The sequence below is a fragment of the Macrobrachium nipponense genome, chromosome 27 (genome assembly GCF_015104395.2).
Source record: "Macrobrachium nipponense isolate FS-2020 chromosome 27, ASM1510439v2, whole genome shotgun sequence".
Lineage (NCBI taxonomy): Eukaryota > Metazoa > Arthropoda > Malacostraca > Decapoda > Palaemonidae > Macrobrachium > Macrobrachium nipponense.
In genome coordinates, this window is record NC_087216.1 from 13,479,895 (window position 1) to 13,502,983 (window position 23,089).

Sequence of the window (23,089 nt, forward strand, 5' to 3'; positions counted from 1 at the left end):
TTACTATACTGTTGGTTTTCATTAACATTTTTGGATCTTTGTTATGTCCGTTTCACAATAGGAAGTTTTTTACTGTAGAAGGCACCCCAATCATTCATTTATGTGCCAATGAAACAACCCCAGGGTTTGAAAGATACGCAAGCAGTAAATGGCTTAGATCCAAACATTATAGTTAATTTGTTTGAGACTAAGGAAGTCCAGCCCATTTGTGGTTTGAGTCTTCAGTGATTTGACATAAGTTTTCTTTGTACAATAACATTGGTTGTTGCAGCACTGAAATAGCTTATATGCTTGTAAAAGTACCTTTTCACGTGTACTGCATCTCATTGGCCTGATGTCGTGAAAGACCCTACTAAACTTGAACCTCTATTAAATCATAATTTTCAATGCTTTTTTCTCTATAGTTGTTAGAATAAGTGACTAAATTTATTGTTTGTTTGTATGGTGTTTTTACATTGCATGGAACCAGTGGTTATTCAGCAATGGGATCAATGGCTTTATGGGACTTCTGAACCACTTCAAGAGTGAACTATCACCAGAAATACACATCTCTCACTCCTCAGTGGAATGGCCGAGAATTGAACTCGCGACCACCGAGGTGGGACGCTAACACCATACCAACCACGCCACTGAGGTGCTAACTAAATTTATTTTCCTCCTGTTATGCTAGTTTGCTTTGCTTTCCAAATTTACATTTTATACATATAATTCAGGTTGTATATATTTTTACCTTCATAATGGAATTAACCCAAAAAATACTTAAAGCTGAGTGTACGATGTTAATTTTGTTTTGAACATTTCTATCAATTTTGAGGATTTGCTGGTATTTTTTTTTCTTCACAGGATTCTCAGATTTTCTCTGCTGTGAGGTTGCCTTGGTGCCTCTTCAAGAGGTAGGTGTTTTGACCACTACTATTGATTCCAAGCAATCATCTTTTTCTGTTAGGCACCTACACTATATTACATGCAGGGAACACATCTTCTTGCGAGGTCAATTCTGACAACTTTCACAGGTATTTCTATGCAAGTTTTTTTAAATCTTATATCTTGAGCTTAGCTCGTTTTAAATATACATATGATTTTACTTGCTTGCCACATGGTGTAGTATGACTTGTTTATCATCTTATCTGGTCTTCAAATTGGTCACAGTATTTACGCATGGATAAATGAACACCCTTATGACTCATTCTATGTATGCAGAGAATGCAGGCAACATAACGGTTATAAATCTTATATGTAAAAACCCAAACCTTTGGATTTGCTAAGAAACAATTAATGAAAATATTCAATCAAAATTATTAATAACAAACCCTCAAGGGGTTTAGAGTTTTGATTCTGGTTAGTTAAAATACATGGTTAATAGGAAGACCAATTCTTTAGAAAGAAAATTCCATTCTTGTTATAATTGTTTTCTCACTGTATAAAAGGTGTAGATAATATAAAGTCTGAAAGTAAATTAAACTCACGAACATACTGTATTTACTTTATTTACAGTGAGGAAGGCTGTACAGATCATGAAACAAAAGATAATCATCCTGAAATCAGACAAATCATAATGCATTCATGCCACATATGAAAATATAAATAATACAAAAATATATGTTCCGATTTGGCAAACAGGCAAGTTAGAGTTAGCGCAAATGTGCAAGCAAACATGGTTAGCAGTTTAAGTTTTTAAATTGTTTGGTTATTACACAATATAATTAGCTGCAGCTCTCCTAAAACAAAGCAAATAAGAGAAGATGAAGGTTTGTATAGGTGGTATAATATTGAGAATTATACATTGAAAAAGTTTCTAAATAATAGGTTCCAATACAGCCTGTAAATTCATTATACTGACATTGGTAGAACTGTGGTAAAACTAATAAGGAAATCTGCTGTATCATCTTTTCCATGTTCTTCTAAATCTTGCTCTGGCTGACATCTATAAAGCTTAAATTAAATAAAAAATAAAAGGTAATATCACAGTGCCAAACAACTTACTAAGGAAAAAGTGGCTCAAACTTACAAAATGCAGCTACAATGTGACAATACAAAAAATAAAAACTGACAATCATACTCTGTACAATATGTTAAATAAAACTATGAAAATCCTACTCATTAGTGTTAAAACTAATACTATTCTTTTCTACCACATCATGATTTACCTTGAGAATATTTCAAGGAAATTTACCCTAGCCTCCTTTCAACAAATGTTAATAGCAGTCTCATTAAATTTGTAAACAAAATTTGCATTAAACTAAGTTCATGAATTTTGCTCGCCTTCTCAGGACGTTTCCACAATCCAAGTTTCAATAAGGTCAAAGATTCATGATCACATGACATGTATCAAAAGCTCTTTTGAAAACTAAAAAATTTCTTGTTGAATATATAACAGTACTATAAATGCACTGCATTGTTGAAATATGCTAATGCAAACATCACTGTGCTACTTCCCATACTATATTTAGTGAACACACAACATTTTCAGTCACTTTTGACTGCATAGTAGGTATACAAACTCAACCACAAAAAAAAAAAAAAATATAATAAAATTACATGATGAATATGACTAGCATGGCTTGAGTGTCTAGTAAACCGATTTAAGTAAATGGTTTAAACAAGCAAAGTAAATTCTTTCATTTATACCAATTATGTTAATTCAGGATAATGATGAATTTGGTTGTTATAATTTATAAAAAAAATTGTTTTAAAATAAAATTCTTTCTTTTAGTGATAAAAATTGTTGTAGTGAACATAATTAAAATCCAATTTGGAAATATGTACAACACTGCATTCAAGCTCCTCTTTTTATTCCTCCATATATGATTTGCTTTTAAAATGACCCTTCATATTTTTTTACAGTAATTATTTACAATGCTTTGATTAATTCAAGTTACACTGCATCACTGAGAGAGGCAGTAACTATTAAAATAATGTGATATGTAGATTATGTCAAAGTCCAATTAGGATACTACAGCAGCATCCAATAGATGACAAGTGCATGATAAAACAACCAACAATATGTATGTATATGAAGCTTTGATGCCTTTTTCTTTTTAAAACATTTCAGAGCATTTGGGCTACCAGAAAATTGAACTCTGTGCACAAGTCAGTAAACCAATCTGATACAGATGAATGGAAACTTCTCATCACAACAAACTTTAATCCCTTCCACCTGCAACATATGCAAAACATGGAGAAAAATTATGTAAATCAAAATGTCACACACAGGAGTAGGGCAACTGCAATGTTTAAACCTTCAGTACAGTTACTTCACTGCTAGTTAGCATCATTATGCCATAGGATCACACAAGTCATTCACAACAAATTCAGTACTGTACTTGTAATAGGGCTGAAGTCTTAAGCTCAAAGATCTCTCGACTCATATAAACAAGTGTCCAATTCACCTTCGGCCAAAATTTCACTGCCCCAACGAGCTTGGAAAAACAATCTTTATAAAACTGGGATATGTAGTAGGAACAACCTACTTCAGGGAAACAACTAGGCACATACTGATAAACTATTACAATATATGAATTCTATATACATGATGTAAAAAGAGAACTTCCCATTTCACAAATATCGTATCTGAGGAAAAGGCCTGGGTCACAAACTTGCTTTCAGGGCTCTTCCTGTTAAATAAAACCTCCAAAACAAAAGACAGACAGCATTCATACTGACAGATACCAATAACATAGCTGAATTTTAAAGAAGTTCAGTTTGAACTTTGCATTACCAGTTTTGAAAGCAACTTGAAGGGTTATGTCAGGGGAAAAAAACCATGACCAATACACTACTGCTGTGCTTTGAAATATACATAAAATAAAAAAAATTGACAATAATGAAATTAACATTTCTACAAGCTTCAGTGCTGTTAAGAGTCAATAAAGAAAACTTCATCCACAGCAAGAAAAAATTTAAATGTCAACATCCGAGAGCCATTTGACAGGAATGCCCTAACAATCAGACAGCATGAAGCAGGTTTCTGAATCCTCTTTCCTTCCAAGCTGTAGAATTTGGAAAATCCTACTAATGCTGGAAAACAATTAACATCTAGTTAGAGATTAACAGGACCAAACTAGATAATCTAGTGAATCCTGCAATGACACATCCCCATGAATGTGCGAACCCAAACAAATGGGGAACAGCACATTCACATATACACACAACAATATGGCATCCTGCTGCAGGATAATTATAATGATTATGTCACAGACTTCAAATGAATCCCATCAACTATATACATTTACAAACAAACCAAAACATTAAACTCATCTACACAGGTTGGAAACATGATGGAAAGTCTGCACTATTGCTATACACTTTGGTCAACTGGGAAAATCAGTGGGAATGACTTCTGATAGATATTTTTATTGGTAAGTTTTCAATGATTGCCATTTTTGAGCTAGTGCCATATTAGAGATGCATCCAGGACTAAGGCATTTGCTTGGTGCAGTAATATATAAAATTGTTGCAAACATTCTATAAAAATATTTAGGGTATACTCAATGATCAACTTTATGATTACTTTTGTATAAATTTTACTTTTGTCATTTTCTTGAAAAATACATCATTATACATTTCCTAAAAAGCAATGTGAAATATTCACAATTTTGAGAAATCTTTGTTAGAAATCATGCTAGGTACAGTAGTTTGAGTATAGAAATGAAGAATTTTGCCATATTCAAGTTCTATAAACATTTCATCAAACATATTTAAAGCAAAAAGTATAATAGGACTTCTACACACACGGATTATGAGAGTGCGGAGGCTCTAAGTGTGGCAATAAGAAAAATAATATAGTAAATGAAATTTTATCATGCCTGCAGATTCTAAGCATTTTTCATTCTTAAGAAATCACTCCACTTGACACTATCTAGAAAGATTAAACTTTTATCACACCACATAAATGCTCCCTTGCATTAATTTCATTGTTCAACTGTTAATATTACTTCTTATAAGTCTATATCCTGGAAACATCCCTAACATTGCTCATCATCAATAAGCTGCTACCCTCACAACATCAAATGAGTGACTTAGATATGCTGTATACATCATACATTACATACGTGCGTATTAAGAAGGCATACATTCAATCATGCATACAGGGAAGAAAATTGAATGTGTATAAACTTCAAACGTTAAAGCATAAATATTGACTTACAATAGGAACTTTAATTATTCTTACTAAATTATGCTGTAGTTTAAATCTTCAGTGCAAGAATAAGATGACAGGAAGTTCAAAAGGTGTTAAAACTGAAAGAATTCAAAATGTTGCATTCATATTGTTAGGGTGGCAGCAGTTTCACATCCTCATGTCACATCTACAATACTGCACTGTATACAATTAAGGTCACTACAAACACACATATTCAATACTTAGGTAATTTTTCATATAAAATATTCAGATGATTCTCACCTGAGACTCATAATAAATACTTTTACTTTTTCACAATCTGCATGTCTTTCACCATGCACAGGAAGACCAGCATCCTTCAGTATGAAGGGTAAAGGGTCTACCTAAGCCAATTCAGAACTCTATAATACAATAAACCCTCGTTAAGTTCCACCACCTCCAGTGTCTTCATCTCCTGTACTTCTTAAACTACTAGGGGTTGGCTGTGAGACTCCATATGAAGCAAGCTCTGGTAACAGTGGTAAAGGCCGAGCTGGCCAGTACCTCACAGCCTTCATGCTCTCCGACTCTCGCTGAATTGTATTGAGGTTCTTCAGTAATGGCCACACATGTTGCTCTAGCCACTCACCTACAGTCCAATCATCAAACCATTCACTCAGTGCTTCTCTAGCAGTTTTTAGAAGCAATGTAACAGAATGTAGGCGTGTAGGTAGCTCTTCTAGGTCTTCATCTACACGCATAGGGGAAGAATAATTATGTCGACGATTGTAATCTGTGATCCATCCACGACTTCTTGTTACACGTTCAATGTAGGAATCTACATCTCTCTTTGTTGCATCAAGCCTAGCTGTTACTTTAAATACTTGGGCACCTGGGAAGAAACACCATGAAAATTTATCCCATAAATAAGGATCAGTATCTAAATTAATCCATGTCTGATATTTTGGTGTCTGCATGCAATTTAGAGCTTGATATAACTGCCCCTGAAGCGATGAATTAAAATAACCATGAGAAGTTGCAATGAGATTAACAGCAAGTGATGGGAGTGCTGCAGGCAGGAGCTCGCATAAAACTGCAAAATGATCATATCGCTGCCATCCTGTTAAAACAATACCTCTGAATCCACCTGTAAACTTGACTGCTTCACTGGCCATTACATCTAGCCAATTAAGATTATTGTCTAAATGTCTTCTAACATTTGGTACTGTAAGCTGTTCACCAAATGCACCTTTGAATGCAGAAGCTGCCCAAATTTGCGAAAATACTTGACCATATTTAGTCCAAACAGATGGTTGTACAAACCTGTAAACATCTTCAGCATATACCCATACCATAGGTTCAACAAGTTCTCCCATATGGGCTTCTTGCATTGCAGTTTCTGATATGTGACGCAACATATCATCCCAAACAAGAGGTATTGCATTATATTTTCTGCGCACATACCGTGCTACCACTTCTACATGATGTAAGAATAGCGTTTCCCTCAGGATGAGACGGCACTTCTCACATTCTCCCATGTGATAAACTTCATCACATCCAATGTGCAAGTAGCGGACTCCAGGGTGTAATGCCATCACTTGATCGATGATAGAATTAACAAGCCACAGTGATTCATTTAGAGATGGGCATAAAGCTTGGGGAAACTCTGGTACCTCACGTAAATGTGAAAACCTCTCATGCTTCAGAGCAAATTCCAAATGGCCAAAAGTTTGAACCAGAGGGATTACTTCCAGACCATTATTTCTGCAAGCAGTTACCAAGTTTGTTATCTGTTTCCTGGAATAGTGGTTCTTTGCTGCAAGAGGTGCCAAACGACCCTTGAAAGGAAACATGTCTTCATATTCCAGTAAGACAGCAGTGGCACCTTGTGCTGCTAGCCATGGCAGTAACTGTAAAAGAGCAGACATTTTAGGAGGGGCACCTTTTAAGTCGAAATGAACTAATCGATGAGTGGGTATGTAATTAGGTCTATCTGTGCGACCATAAACTGGTTCTCCATATGGGTTATACCTGTATTGTACTCCACCCCATCCTCCAGGTGCCCCAAGGTCTTGCTGAGGTATTACTACAGCACCAGCAGGTTCATGGATCTCATGATGCTGCTGCTGCTGCTGCTGCTGCTCTTGTGCCTTACGTTCAGCAACACGTTGCTGCAGAACTTCAACGGCACGCCGATGTTGCAGAGCATTTGGATCGGGGGGAAGAGTTTCATACTTTATAACATTTTCATTTTGATTCCATTCCTTTTGTATGCCATTCTGTGCCTCTTGCCCATCAATATGGTTAGACCAAGCACCTGGATGTCTAACATCTTCTCCTGTTACAAACTTCACATGCTGTATATGTATACCAGTGTCACGTGATGGACTCTGGCTATCCCTTTCATGAGATGAATATAAAGTGTTCAATGCACGGTGTCTAGGTGCATTTGGGTGATCTACTGGCTCACCAGGTGCATACTGTAAATAAACCACCCCTACAGTGACTAAAACACAGGCTGCCCACACCACCTGCTTCCGTGACCGCCAGGCTCCTACGCCAGCACGACCAAACCACGCCCGTACAACCTCCATGGTGTATCTTGTGTAAAGTGATCTCCAAGTGTTTGTTGTAGTCTGGGCTGTTCCTGAAGTCCAGTGTCTGGTCTCAGTATCTGAAAAAGAAAATTTGTGGCATAAATTAAACCAATAAAAATCATCAATTTTACAAATAATTTTAAAAAATCATCAGTTTAACAAATAATTTTAAGTTCTATCTGACAGCAAGCTACCATTGTTACATTTACTGAAATTATGTACTGTGCAATAAAAACTGTTTGCCACAAGAAGTTCATGCTTGCCCATCACCAAGTTATATGCTTTGGTCTACACAATTCAATTTTTTTATTTCTAATCCTTTTACTACTGGGGTTTACTTAAATTTACATGAACCTTGTGCTTTTTAAGTTTTAGTATTGTCCATTATCACCCGAAACTCACTGGCAATTTTCATATACAGTGTTTAGCAACTAACAGCAAGCAAGTCTGGATTACAGTACCATTCTTAGTTTCATAATTGTAAGTTGTCACTTACTCATGAAACTACTTTATTTGTCTAGCACCAACAAACATACTGTAAAAAACAACTGCAAGAAAGTATAAAAATACAGTGCACTGATCTCACTGTTTCATGAAAAGTTTTTTCTTATATTTTTTTTAATAAGTAAAACTTACATGTCTGTAGAACCCCCCCAAAATTTTTAGAATACATTAACAATCCCAATCCTTAGGTTTTAGAAAGCACTCTTGCCATCTTTTGAGGGTTTCAAGTTATACAACTCCAGGCCTGTTCTGAATGCCAAGTGCTTCCTGAAAGCTAAGGATTGTAATTACTAAATGTTTCTGTTTATCAACCAAGATATGTAAAATATTAACTATATACTACATAGATTAAGAATAATTTTAACTTCATTTTTAAAATACAACCGACAATACAGCATGTTAAAAATTTAGAGTACAAAAAAAGTGCTAGTTTGGCCAACAAATGATCTTTAAATGAATATAGAGGATGGATAAAATTCTACTCATCATTAAGACTTTAGAGATGGATAAGTTCTACAAGGTAGTAATTCCCAACTTTGCCTTCAAACAGTGCCATCATGATTTTTAATAAAGCATACTTTAAAAAACTAATAATTTTGTTCTATCCAACACCTCTAGTTTAAAAAAACCTGTTAGGAATTTGAATAAACTTCCGAGACTTGAATCATACAGATGTGTTATGTAAAAAATGAAAGGGATCTACATGCTTTTAAACCCTTCATGCTTTTAACCTGTATCAGTTATTTGTAACTGACTAGTGAAAGTTTACCTGGGTTCTGACAAGATTTTACTGCAAGGTTCAATCTTTACTTTTTTTATCACCTTTCAAGGTAAATTACCTCCTTCATCAGTATAAGTACCCGATATCATTTTGTTCTCAGGGTATTGAATCTGTAAATTCACATTCACCCCACAAGCACTTGTCAAAGGAGTAAAAATGTCCTAGGTAGAATTTCCCTGCTGGCCCCATGGGTACTTTGTGACACAGGGATCCCAGCACTGCTCTTCTTAAGCTACCTACACATATATCTTATACCTTGTATTTGTCTTTTTATTGATCCTATACATACTGTCTTTCTAAGAAACCCCTGTCTCTCATTTCTCTTCCCAACCCACTTTTCTCATCTCCTATTATGCTGTTGGTCTGTTACTACTGCTAACCCTTTGTCTTATTGATTTGATTAAACCCTTTGCCTCTTATTTCAAATTAATTAGGAAGTAAATCAAACAAATTTCCACTTTCTCAGGGTCACGTGTAGGCTCTGGGAAGTGCTTGGTGCATGAGGTCAGGGCCAAAAGCATGTTTATTCAAGCCCAAGGCTTGACTTCAAGCCTATGATTGTGTTTTTGGCCTTCGTTAACTGAGGACCAACTTAACAAATTTGTCGTTGATGGAACTTCCAATTCCTGTGGTGCCCGTTAGGGTTGGATTTTTTGTGCTCTGGTGTAGGGGAGGCCTGTAGCTTCTATGAATAGATGCCATGATAATTTGGTATCTTGGTATTTTCAAGGCCATGCTATTAAAAATTACCCCAATGCAGGTGCTCAAGTTCCCAATTTTGATGGCCCCCTCCTCGGATTTGAAGTGTAATGACAAACTTAAGGATTTGGAAAATTACTCTGTTTGACTTACTACAGTGTCACTAAATGCAAAGCTTCCTCCACACAATTGTATACAACTGGCCTCAGTGGCTAAAACATTCAAGCTTGTCCAGCCAAACATACATTTTCACCATTTCATTTGTTGTGGAAGCTGTCCAAGTTTTTAAGCTGCGTTGAATTTTGTATGACCTTATACACGTTATGGCCCTAGCGAGAGTAGTTCCATGGCCTTCTAGATGTCAAAAGGGGTTTTCAGGTTTACACACCTGAGGCTCATGATGTCTGTCAGATGATCCTAAAATTAACAGGCTGGAATACTCCCCATACCATGAGAAATAGTGCTTCATGAATCTGTAGATGTAGTAGTATAAAACCACATTATTTGAAGGCAAGCCATTTGTGAGAGGTTTGCTTCTCATACAGTACTGATATTCTGTAATTTTGTTTTCGATATGGCCATCGAGTAGAAATATGGTGTAATTCTTGTAGTGGGGAGATGGCTTCCTCCTATTATCTGCTCATTTTGTAATAATTGAAAAGACATCCTTTTCAATAGAAATTTCAAAGCTTTTCTTCCAAGTATGACTTACTAATGAAAGAGGAACCTTGCAGTGATGCTTTGCTCATGTCGTCAAGAAGGGGCTTTATTAACTAGCAGCTTAAGTGATTTATGAGCTTATGACTAACAGGTTATTTCCAAGCAGATAATAGCTTATTTAATTGTGCTTGAAAGAAATAAATTTACTGAAAAATGCTATAAAGATAAGGGAAATAACAGCAAGAGTGAAAACAGAATAGGTAATTTATGGTAAATACCAAAGAATAAAAGACTAGAAATGGGAAGACAAGAAATTTAGTCATTCCCCTTAATGTGACTAGATGCAGCAATGCTGCACTTATAGTAAGTTCAGAACTTTACCAAGTTTCAGGAGTATCAGATTTTGTCTACAACCATGTAAAGGCCTATCATAGGGAAACCTAAAGAAGGTGCATAAACATCTTAAGGACCAAGATTTGGGGAAAACCAGCTGAGGCAATGACATAAATGGATAGGACACAATCGCTATTAAAAAACTATTAGGAAAGCATCTAAACTAGGTAGTGTAGATAAGAAGGCGAAGCCTAAAAAGGGTAATCCCTACCATAAAAAAAATGAGAAAGGGGTCAGGTCAAGAGAAGCCCTCTCTCCTCACAAAGGGTCATTAAATAAGTCCATACTGACAGGCTTGCTCCAAACAAAATCAATGGGAATGGTAAATCATTAGTATTACAAGGGTGAATGGTTTACTTGGACGACTTGATCCAACAATAACAAACTGATCTGGAATGAAAATTGGCTAGTTATTACACTTACAAATCTCCCACCATACTAATCGTAATTTAACCACTTGTTTTAGCCACTTTGAACACAAATATGCATATTAGGTATTTTTCACCTTTGGGATATGATATTAACAGGTGTAAGTGCTCTTACAGTAGGGTACTGTAAATGCTTTCATCCATGTCAGTTGTTTTTTTTTTTTAATACCAATGGAATGGTACAAATTAAGGTGAAATTTGGTGGAAACATTTGCTAGGTGGATATCGATTTAACATGGCTTGCAGAGCTTAAAAAAAAAAATGTTTTTCAAATGCTCAATATCTACCATACCTGAATCATGGGAGAGTTACCCAAAGAATATTTTTCCAAAATTTCATCATAAAACATTCCCCCTTTTCATGTAATCCTTATAAAGTAGATTAACCAAAAACTTTAAAGGGAGTAACAAAGAAAAGATACTACTGCTAAGTGCTTCCATTAATTTTGGCAAGTTAACCTTTCTTTGCAAATACTAAATCTGAAAACACCTCACCGATTCTCTTCAAAGAAAACACCCAGATATGTTGTTTGAGCCAACATACGTGTAAAATGTATAAATATGATCACACAACCACCACAATGTAATCTGCATAATTCCCGACATACTTTTTCTAATTGAAATCACAGTAGATTTCTATATATGACTCGCACTATATTTTTCAGATTTCATTCCTATTTATTACTACAAAATAAAAGTAACAATTTAGAAAATTTTGACAATCTATGGCAATTTGCCAGAGCTTGAACTTTGTATGACACAATATGTTTAGAAGACTTATTACACAGTATATCTTGAGGAATGAGGACTTGCTGTATTTTCATTATTGTTTGTTATAAAATGTTAATAAAAAAAATAAGCAAGATGTAAAGAAGCACTGAAACACATCAGCACATTCTTTGTAGAGTCCAGGAGACTAAAACCTTGTAAATAGTAATTGTGTGCATGTCAAAGAAAACTGGTAAAACTGGTGTGCCATGCTGCAGTGACTGATGAAAAAAATTGAAAAGTGATTTTCAATTACTGGAAAACCATAAAAAATAAGTTTTAGGTGTAATAATGATCCTCCAACTAAGTGTATTGAGACGTTCCTCCAACTAGGTGTATTGTGACAGTTTCATGCAACATTCTTCAGTAAAATTTGTGTACAAGAAATATTTGGTAAACTCAAATTTATGCAAGATGCAGCTAAACTAAAAACGAATGATTATGTTCACATTAAAAAAAGTATTCGTGGAATACACTTATTACAAAAATTAAACATTTCATAAGTTAAGGGTACGCATACTCTGGAGATCAACAGAGGTCCAAAACATTACGGGTCGGCGCGGAGGCAACATGCTGGGCAAGAAGTTATGAGAAGAGGTTTTAAGATGCTGCTGTTGCACGGCTACCTACACAGCCTCTATAACCACAACAACCCCCCTTTTGGAAAGGTGTTACACTCCAAGGTTTCTACCTCAAGCTGCAGGGAAGGAAAAAGCAACCATCACCATCACAGGCTCCTACCACAGAGCCTAAAATACATAAAAATAAAAAGAAGCAGGATACGGTACATTTTGTAGCCATCACTCATGCAATCTTCCGTGCTACTGGGAAAAGACGTGTAAGCCAATCACATAAGGTACCTGAAATTAACCCACAAAATCTGTCAAAAATACTGTACTGGTACAACATTTCTAAGCTCGCAAACAATTAGATCTTTCACAGAGGGTCTCATGCAATAAAATACTGCTATATAATACATTCTTGCAAAATGCAAACTACCCTAACAAATCACTGAATGCTAAAATAATTCCCTTTGCTATTCAACCTCATTTTTTTTATAAACTAACAGGTAGTACTAGTATTCATATTAAATACAGACGCTTCACTATGACTATTGATATTACCTTGGCATCAACATGAACTGAAGTTATCGTCTTGAAACTTTATGAAAGTTAAAAGCAAAGCCACAACTTGCTAGTTGCTTTGATTTTTTATTTGACAAAAGGAATATGATATACCTACCTAAAACAATGCTCTTCACAAAGTGCTAATGATCAAATGAAATGTCATAGCTTTTGTATTTTCAGGTATCAAATATCCGAGATACCATTTTTGCTAATTTTGTGCCATAGTTCAGAATTATAGTTTTCCATAAACTCACTCCAGTGCAATAAAATTTATTTTTATGTGCATAAAAATGCTACTGCAATCAAGATCTGTTACCAAATTTTGATATCAATGTAATACAATGGATGGCATACTATGAAGTTCGAACTTAAGATTCAATGTAGACACAGAGATAATTCACACAATATTATAAATGATGAAATGCAAGGTATTGAACTATTTTCCAAATGACTGCCATGAGCATCATTTTACCCTATGCATTACTGCTCAATTATGGTAAATAAAGCCTAGAAGTTTGAGTATTTACTTTGGAAGCATTAATTTTCTAGCAGAGTAAAAAAAAAAAATAAAAATGAATAAACAATGTACATACTGCACTGTTTGTACTTACTGACCTAGGCTCTGAATGCAGTTTATGAATTTTATTTTAATAAGATCAATCATTCTCCTTAGTTTAAAATTAAGAATATAAAGCACATCCAGCAATATTTGACAAAGTTCCCTCTTGACTGGGGTCGTGTAGCCTACTGGCCAAATAATGTGATATCCCAATTCTCTCCTTTGCTGTCTGATAAGTGTCTTTAATGAAACTTGACAAATATTACCACAGAAGTGAATGCAATTCAAGGTATAATGTACAGACTATATTGTGAAATTATGATAATGCAATTCTGTACATACTATTTTGGGCTTATGATTTTAAGGACTATAACTTATGTTCCATCTTTTGGGGCTATGATTTTAAGGACCATAGCTTATGTTGCATCTTTTGGGGCTATGATTTTAAGGACTATAGGTTATGTTCCATCAATGTTATAAGGCGCCTAGAATTTCAAAGACTTATAATTAAACTATCAGTCTAATAAATTACACAAAAAATATGTAAAACAGTGATTCAAACCTTACAGTATATAAAAGAATCACAATACCTAACTTGCTTAATACGTCTTTTGATCTCTAATTTTACATACAGCACTATACAGTATTACAATGCCAAAATATTGTATTTAAAACCTCCTACTGTGCATGAAATTGAGAGCAAAACATTCTCAGAGATAAATAGAACAATCATACCCTTAATCTTCATAAAATATACCATTTTAAACTAATTATCAACCAACCTACTGAAATGTAATTTCCTTCATGTTTTTGTGTTTTTCTTGCAGTACACAACAGCATGCATTCAAAATGCCAACTGCATTTGCTGCATTATAAAGATACCAAATCAGCTTCTGTGTAAAACTGGAATTCTGAAGCATCAAACGGCACCTATAACTTTTCTTGATAAAATAATTCCGTTGGCGTAAATAAGCAATTAACATTCTCGTAGGCAAGCGTTCAAACCTCATCCCATACAGTAACGGTACCTGAAAAATGCTAGCAACAAAACTCACATTTTCATGGACGTCAATCTTCCAGTAACACTAGTGATCATTAGTAGTCCGGAAAGTAGTTTAGCTGGAAGCAGCAGCTTCATCCTGGAAAAAGAAAAGTTTCCTTACAAAACAGAAAACATAAATTTTAAAAATCAATATGCTTACCGAACATGGTTGCATCTTTATCAAAGAATAGAAAAAATGCATAAGAGAACTTGCCTTATGAATCTATGTTAACAGTCTTTATGAATAAATGTCATAATTTTCCAAAGTTAAATACAGGCAGCCCCCGGGTTACGACGGGTTTGGCTTACGACGTTCTGAGGTTAAGGCGCTTTTGAATTACGTATATTCATCAGAAATTATTTCCAGGGTTACGACGCCTACAACACTGATCTGGCACAAGAAATATGACACCAAAAATGCAAAATAATCAATATTTGAAGGATTTTTTTATGTAAAATGCAATAAGAATGCAGTTTACATAGTTTTGAATGCACCCAAAGCATTAAAAGTAAGGTTTTCTTAGGATTTTTTATGATGTTCCGGCTTACAACGATTTTCGGCTTACGACGCGTCTCAAGAACTGAACCCCCGTCGTAACCTGGGGACTGCCTGTACTTTGTAAAAATGGTTTGCAACTTTCAAATACTGTACCTTAAAGAGCCAATATCAAATGTAGCGCATTATTAAAACCTGAAAGGCACTTGCTGTCTCAGTATGATTCTGTAACCATTCTTTCCTTTGTGGTACAGTACTATGTTAATGCAAATTCATTTATGACAAAAGGGGTACTAAATCAAAATACAAAGATTATTTCCATTATACTAATGAAGTTCATGGCAATGAGCTGCTATTTGTCAATTTTATTATTCAAATATTATTAATACTGAATAACTTTGAGAGTAAATTAACTTCTTTGACTATAAAATAAATCCCATTTGAAAATGAAGGTCATAGGCCTGTTTTGCAAGTAAATTTTGTTTCCCAAGAAAACTGGTTCCACGCCTTCGGTGATGAGGGATTAACTTTAGTTTGCAGCGCCTCAGTAGCGTGATCGGTATGGTCTTGGCCTGCCACCTTGGTGGCTGAGAGTTCGATTCTGGGCATTCCACTGAGGGGTTAGAGATGTGTATTTCTGGTGATAGAAGTTCACTCTCAACGTGGTTTGGAAGTCACCTAAATCCATTGGTCCCGTTGCTCAATAACCACTGGTTCCATGCAATGTAAAAACACCATACAAACAAACTTTAGTTTACCAAGTATTTCTTATAAACAACAAACTTTATTGTAGATTGGTGCCTGAAACTCCCACAAGACACCCAGTTGGAGGATCCACAGTCACAAAACACTTAGTTGGAGATCATTATTACACTTGAAAATCTTAATGGTTAACCAGCTTCTTTGGCCGCTTCATCCAAGTGGCTCTCAGTGAAGACAAGGAACATGTCATTCTTTTTCACAAGTCTTGCTTTAATTACAGATTTTTGTGATCCTTCTCTTACTTGACACACTGGGCTTCTGATATTTGCCCCATTAAGGGAGTAGCACTGTCTGCCCACCTCATGTGGTGCACTGTAGGCATCATTTAAGGTTCTTAGCAGTGCCCCTTTGACCAACTGCACCCAATTCTCATTTTACTGTACACATACCTGTTCACATTTCTTTCTGTCGTCTTACTTTCCACTCTCTCCTTACAACAGTTCAATAATGCAACAGCGAGGTTTTCCCTCTATTACAACTTTGAAGCCACCTTGCTGTCAATTGTCCTTTCAGCACTGAGTGACCTTATGGGTCCTAGCCCTTGGTCTCTGGCCTAAACTTATTACATTATGAAGAAAGGAACAGGAACTTGGTTCATTCCTAGTTACTATTATCCTTCAGATGTCTTTGAAACATTACCATGAGATGATGAGTTTTGTACACACACACACACAGCGAGAGAGAGCCGGTCTGCCCTCTAACTCTAAGAATGACCTCAAAATCATACACGGATTTAGCATTACAAAGAATTGTTATTAATCTATGACTGACTACTGGCGTCATAATACAATTCATGTATCTTTCAATAAACATGGAAAACAATTCTTCTCTTTCCTGCCAACTTCAATCATCTTTTTTCCCCTGCAACAACAAAATGCTATGAAAATTCTACTAAATTCCAGAATTTACAACCACAGCTAGACGGCATTACTTCCAAAATTTAATCCTCCACCGTAGAAGATGCCGAACTTTCCATCTTCCTTTAATTAAAATCTGCTATACGTTGTCTTTCTAATTCCCTTGCCTCTGAAAATGCATGTAGTAATAGTTAGGGATTTGGATCTAAATATAACTCTGTTGTGCGTGTACGTATGAGAGAGAGAGAGAGAGAGAGAGAGAGAGAGAGAGAGAGAGAGAGAGAGAGAGAATACAACGACAATATCTACACTACTTTAATAAAATGATCTCATCAAAGCTTTGCCCAAACGAGCTTCATACGGACAAGACATTGTACATTTACCGATGTGCCAGTTTTGTTTTCAAGTTAAATTTATGATTTATCATGACTATGTTTACCAGAGGCACTTAAAAATTCCCACAATTAAAGTCCAAGATGCAAAATTTCCTTTTTTCTTTCATTTTCTTACCAGGTGCATCTCAATGAAGCATCTGAATTCATACGTTTCTTAATACCAGACTCATAAAGGCCACATATAACCCAGCGGGAGATATTCATATTCCCAAGTTTTAATATCACTCCTGAGCCACCTGGTAGGCGAACCCTGTCTTACAAGCACTCGAACTTCATTGTATAACTTTAGCCAGAGTTAATTTAGAGGAGGACATATTGCGAAGCAGACGAGGGAGAAGAGAGGATATTCTACCCCGTGGACTTTGGGCTTACGGAAGGGATGGTCGGGTTTCTCTCTCCTAACGGAGCAAAATTAAAGGTAAATGATGCCTTAGCCATTCCCTCCAGTTCTCCCAAAGAAAAATACGTTTTGATAACCCTAAGCGTTTACGGAAACTTTTAATGAAAACAAGTGAGCTCTCTATCCTACAGTACCGTCCTGTTAACACTTTTCATCTGAGGGAAATACGGGTATTTTTATATTCTCTACTAATGAAGATTAAATTTTCTTCATATCGATATCGCAAGGTTATATGAAGTCTAATATCTGTCTAACTTTCCCTGGCAATTCTGCTCAAGTCAACACTCAAATCACTACGAAATAATAGTCAATTAAACTACACTTTATAGTACATTTGGAAAAACATACTTCTGTAACAATATTACTTCAGAGGCAACTATCGAAGCATGATAAACCTAAATGTGAAACTCTCATCATTTCTGGGCTTTGGTGCAGTAGAAAAAGTGTGTTATATATAGTAACAAATCCGAAGGCAACATAACTCGCTTACTGGGCTAAAGTATTCTTCAACATCAAGGCCGAAAGATTTCGTCGTGCAATGGCAACGATGCTCATAACTCCATGGTGCGTAACCATGGCCAAAAAAAGCAGAAATAAAATATTCCGGGGAATTTTTGATGTCATGGTAATAACGTCCGAGTTCTCGGTGATGGGGTTGGAATGAAACTGGGGGAAGTTGGGGGAGGGGGTGTTATTCATCCCGTCCTCCGCTGCGTTATTTTCTGAGTCAGCTCCGCATGCTGCCCGAGGATTATGTGTATCAATCCAAACGTACCTTCAATCTTTTCATATAAAATATGCGGTATCTGAATTGGGTAGCAGAGGCTTCCTTCCTCCTGCTGCTGCTGACAAGGATAGAATCTATTAATGGATGTACTGGTTTGTAGATACAACCATTTAATCATACGTACTCTAATGTACCGTATACGGCCTAAACGTATTGAAAAAAATAACAAACGTGATGAACTTGTTTACAATAATGAAATATTTAAGAAATCATAGCTAAATTAAGTAGTTTTCATACAGTTAACTTAAAAACACTTATCTGACCAGAAGTGTTTAAGAAAATGAACATGCCACAAACTTGGGAGAATGGCCTGTCTAATACTTTCAATGCTAAAACGTGGCTTTTTATTATTTTCGTCCACTCTCTAGCGCCTCAGTGGCGTGATCGGTATGGTCTTGGCCTGCCACCTCTTGGTGGCCGCGAGTTCGATTCTCGGGCATTCCGTTGAGGTGCGAGATATGTGAATTTCTGGTGATAGAAGCTCACTCTCGACGTGATTCGAAGCCACGTAAAGCCGCTGGTCCCGTTGCTGAATAGCCGCTGGTTCCATGCAACGTAAAAACACCATAAAAAAAAACATGCACAATACACAACAGAACATGAAAAACAACAGACAGTATCACAACATTGGAGCACCCTGGCAACAGTTTAAGACTTCCAACTGCCAACAGTCACGCACGCACGAGGAATAGCGTATGCACGCTGCCAATCCAGCAGAGGAATGCCAGAGCTCAATTAAAAAGCTATTACTGATGTCAAAGCTGGTTTGTTCTAATTTTGGGATTACTCTATGCTTTTAGCAACTATATACTTATTTTTTAAAGTTACTCTTTTTAGGAATATATCAATTTTTCAATAGTAAATATCTCTCTCTCTCTCTCTCTCTCTCTCTCTCTCTCTCTCTCTCTCTCTCTCTCTCTCCTTGACGAGATCCTGACATCCTCTAGTCCATGAAATGACAACTGATCTCAAGGCGGCATAATTGGCTTAAATAACTGCACTTGGATTATCGCAAAAAGCATGGTTGGTTGAATACTCATTAGCCTAAAAACAAGCAAGCAAGCAACTAAGTTCTATCCCTTCATTAATATTTGTCTTGCCACACTAACCTCCCAAGCATTCAGCATAAACTAACAATCCAATTCTAATCATTATGAAAATAATTAATGATAATTATAACCTCGCCTTGGCAAAGTATGTTAAAGGCAAAATTCTGACGTTGCAAGTTAATTGCGTGCACGTGCGCGGAAGGCAACCAACGATGGCCCTTTCACTCCACAGGGAAAAGTTGAAAAGTTGCCACTCAAGTTTTGGTCACGGGGCAGCATTTTCAAACTCGCTCTTGCAACATGTAGGGGATCTTGCCTGACCTCGCTCGCTCGTTGCAAAATCTCTGCACGGCCAGATGACAATTTTAAGCAGAATGACCGAGGGAGGGAGGACCCCTTGCCCAGAGAAGGGTCTCGCGGATCGATTTATGAAAATGAGGCTTATATATAACGCCAAGCACTGGGGCACTTCACGCAAATCAGTGCTCAAGAGAGTGAAAAGAGAACGAGTGGAGTGGTTGGAATGCCTACAGTGGACCTCGAGAAGTACACTGGTGGCACTACCCTTTTACAGGCTTGCTTTGTTTGTTTGTATGGTGTTTTTACGTTGCATGGAACCAGTGGTTATTCAGCAACGGGACCAACGGCTTTACGTAACTTCCGAAATACACATATCTTAACCCTAAGTGGCATGCCCGAGAATCGAACTCGCGGCCACCGAGGTGGCAGGTCAAGACCATACCGATCACGCCACTGAGGTGCGCTCTGGTCTGTGTCCAAATGTTTATATTTTCACTACACTGTGGTACTCTCTCATACCTACTAGTATTTATTATTTTTTGGAAGAATCCTAATATTCAGCAGAGCGGAAGTATTTTCTTCGACTGAAGGATTATTATTATTATTATTATTATTAAAGTCCACTGAGACAGACAACCAGGTGTCCTTAACTAGCTTCGGCTTTATTCAAGAAGAAGACGTCCCAGAAAGAAGGACCCCCGGCCATTAAGTCCTCAGAGATTCATTCTGCTCGCAAATTTGCATGATCATGTCGCTTCAAAATATTTTCTGAAAGCGATGGAGCAACATGAGGAAAAGCTCAGCTTAAACTAGAGCATCACCAATAACGAGCAACATAGCGAGCTGTGTGGGTGTACCGAAACTAATTTCCAGGGTTGGTGATTTATTTATTAAAAAAAAAAAAAAAAAAAAAAAAAAAAAAAAAAAAAAAAAAAAAAAAAAAAAAAAAAAAAAAAAAAAAAAAAAAAAAAAAAAAAAAAAAAAAAAAAAAAAAAAAAAAAAAAAAAAAAAGTTAGTTGTTTTTTCAATACTTTTTTCTCACAAATGTATTTTATGACAGAATTACTATAGATTTATCTATTAGGTTCCAGTTCTGGCCTAAAGTACGTACTTGCAATTTTTTTATATCAAAATTTTTATATCAAAATATATAGATACAGCTCAGTTATGTTCAAGTTATTAACCTCCAAACCATATTTTTCAATTTGTTTGCTTTCAAATTAAAAAAAATTATAATTTAAAAAATCATGATTTTTAAACTGAAAAAATCAATGATTTTTTAAACTGAAAAAATCAATGATTTGATCACTTGATTAAAGCAGTTTGATTTAATAATTTTCAAACGATATTTTTCAATTTGTTTGCTTTCAAATAAAAATAAAAAAATTAAAAAAAGCATGATTTTTTAAAATGAAAAAATCAATGATTTATTCACTTGATTATATCAGTTTAATCATTGCCAACCCTGCCATTTTCCACTCAAAATCCGTTTCGAAAACTTCATCAAAGTTCTCCTCCACCTGAATGAAAGGACAAGGCCGTATATGCTATTTAGTGATTGAACGTAAAACTTGATCCATTCCTAAGTGCTGCCAGAGTGAACATAACACACACTTGAAACTCATCCCTGGATGAATCCTTTGTTGATGGGAGTTCCAACAACTGAAAGAAAATCAATGAGAACATTTTCGATCCCCGGGGGAGATTTTTACTATAGTAGATTCACATCAACCGTGCATTATGTCTAGGCCAGTCCCTTACGACGCTCCTGATTGGCTGTTGATAACCCAATCACAGGGCTGGAAAAACTCAGTCTCTCGCGAGAGAGTTCGCATAGGCAGGATGTGTTCCACCCCTCCCGAAGAATACTTTTGAAAGACATATCCCTCAGGAGAGGTGGCGCATAGATCCTACCCATGTGAACTCTCTCGAGAGACTGAGTGTTTCCTGCCCTGTGATTGGCTTATCAACAGCCAATCAGGAGCGTCGTAAGGGACTGGCCTAGACATAATGCACGGTTGATGTGAATCTACTATATAGCTGGAGCCTTGAGCTCGCTTTACATTTCCAGCCTCAAATCTGTTAATACAATCACCAGAAAGGACTTGGACTTCACAGGGCTTTTAATATGTAATTATGGCGTACAAATCTGGTTGCGGCGATGGAAGCTCGAATAGCGTATACTTACAGGAGAGACACAGGCATTTAAAATTTCTCTCCACTCCGTACGAGATTACAGCTTGCTCATGTGATACATGGTAAGAGGAGACCATTATTGATACGCTTATGAATTAACCATTAAAAATTCAGGTATTTGTACTTTCCGAGAAGGGAAACCACCACTGCAGCAGCCCATTAATGCTAGAAAGCAGCACATATGACAGCTAAATACTAAAAAAGACAAACATATTGAAACATATTGAGGGACTACTTCAATGCATGAACAACCAATACAAAATAAATGCCTCAGTGGAAAAACTATTCGTAGACTAGCTTTTGTTTTGAGTATGTTGGAAAAAAAAACAAAAAAAAAAAAAGTCTAGCATTCATTCAATCAAGTTTCATTGCCATTTACTCATGTTTTATGTACGAAGGCACAGAAGGGTGAACTACTACTTCAAATTAATACTTCACAAACCATACCTAGAACATAAGGGTACCAGTTTTATCGTTACCATTTCAATAATCATTTAAATTTGCACATCTAAAATGTTAAAAGTATCCGACGGGTCGCATAAAGACGAGTAAACGGGAAAAGTATGCGCGTGCACGCCATGCTTCATACATCACCATGAAATCTTTGTTGGGGTGTGTATGTATACACAGGTGCATTAAGCTACAGATCTAGTGTATGCCCAAGTTCAGAATAGGTTGTATTGCTTGTGGTAATCCAAGCAGGCGCATTTTCCCTTTCTCCATCGCTGTAGACTGAGAGATAGTATTGAATGAGTTATGACTCGGGCTATAAAGTCAAACACTGGAGCTCTTGCAGCCATTTGAAGCTTTTTAACTGTAGAGAGGAAGTTGGAGCGGTAGGGCAGAAAGGTAGCAATCTAAGACGAAGTATAAAGATCAAAGGTGAGCCTACAAGAAGAATCCACAGTTCCACTGAGAAATAAGTTGAGATGATGGACAGCAAAGTGGAAGGAAGGATGTAAGTATGTAGATAATGTTCAAGACTGAAAAGTGGGTACAACTGTAAGCAGAAGGACCGCTGGGACGCTGCCAACTCACGTTAGGACTGCCTACAGTACCACACCTGAGGTGCGCTGATGGACTCCATACAAGGAGTATTGAATTTGATAATCGAAGCAGATTTTCTCTGTCTAAACTCACACACTCTCTCTCGACATTTGCACATAAGGCAACTGCCCTACGGAACTCTCTC

The 23,089-nt window shown here is 36.3% G+C and overlaps 1 protein-coding gene and 1 long non-coding RNA gene across 9 annotated transcripts in view; one reads left to right on the forward strand and one right to left on the reverse strand.

The window, feature by feature from the left end:
- Positions 1 to 344: 344 nt before the first annotated feature.
- On the forward strand, positions 345 to 2,534 carry LOC135200841 (uncharacterized). Its single transcript, XR_010311377.1, has 3 exons — positions 345 to 634; positions 844 to 1,013; positions 1,495 to 2,534. It is a non-coding gene; the product is annotated as an uncharacterized LOC135200841 (long non-coding RNA).
- LOC135200838 (hexosaminidase D-like) overlaps positions 1,470 to 23,089 on the reverse strand; it is a 105,648-nt gene continuing 84,028 nt past the window's right edge. For 3 of the 8 annotated variants that reach the window (XM_064229529.1, XM_064229531.1, XM_064229530.1), the window contains 3 exons: positions 14,669 to 14,752; positions 12,448 to 12,624; positions 1,470 to 7,772 (listed from right to left, as the gene is read on the reverse strand). In XM_064229529.1, coding sequence (XP_064085599.1) covers positions 5,542 to 7,772; positions 12,448 to 12,499 — 2,283 coding nt within the window. In that variant the 5' untranslated portion in view covers positions 12,500 to 12,624; positions 14,669 to 14,752 and the 3' untranslated portion in view covers positions 1,470 to 5,541. The other 5 variants (XM_064229532.1, XM_064229534.1, XM_064229533.1 and 2 more) reach the window with 3 other exon arrangements.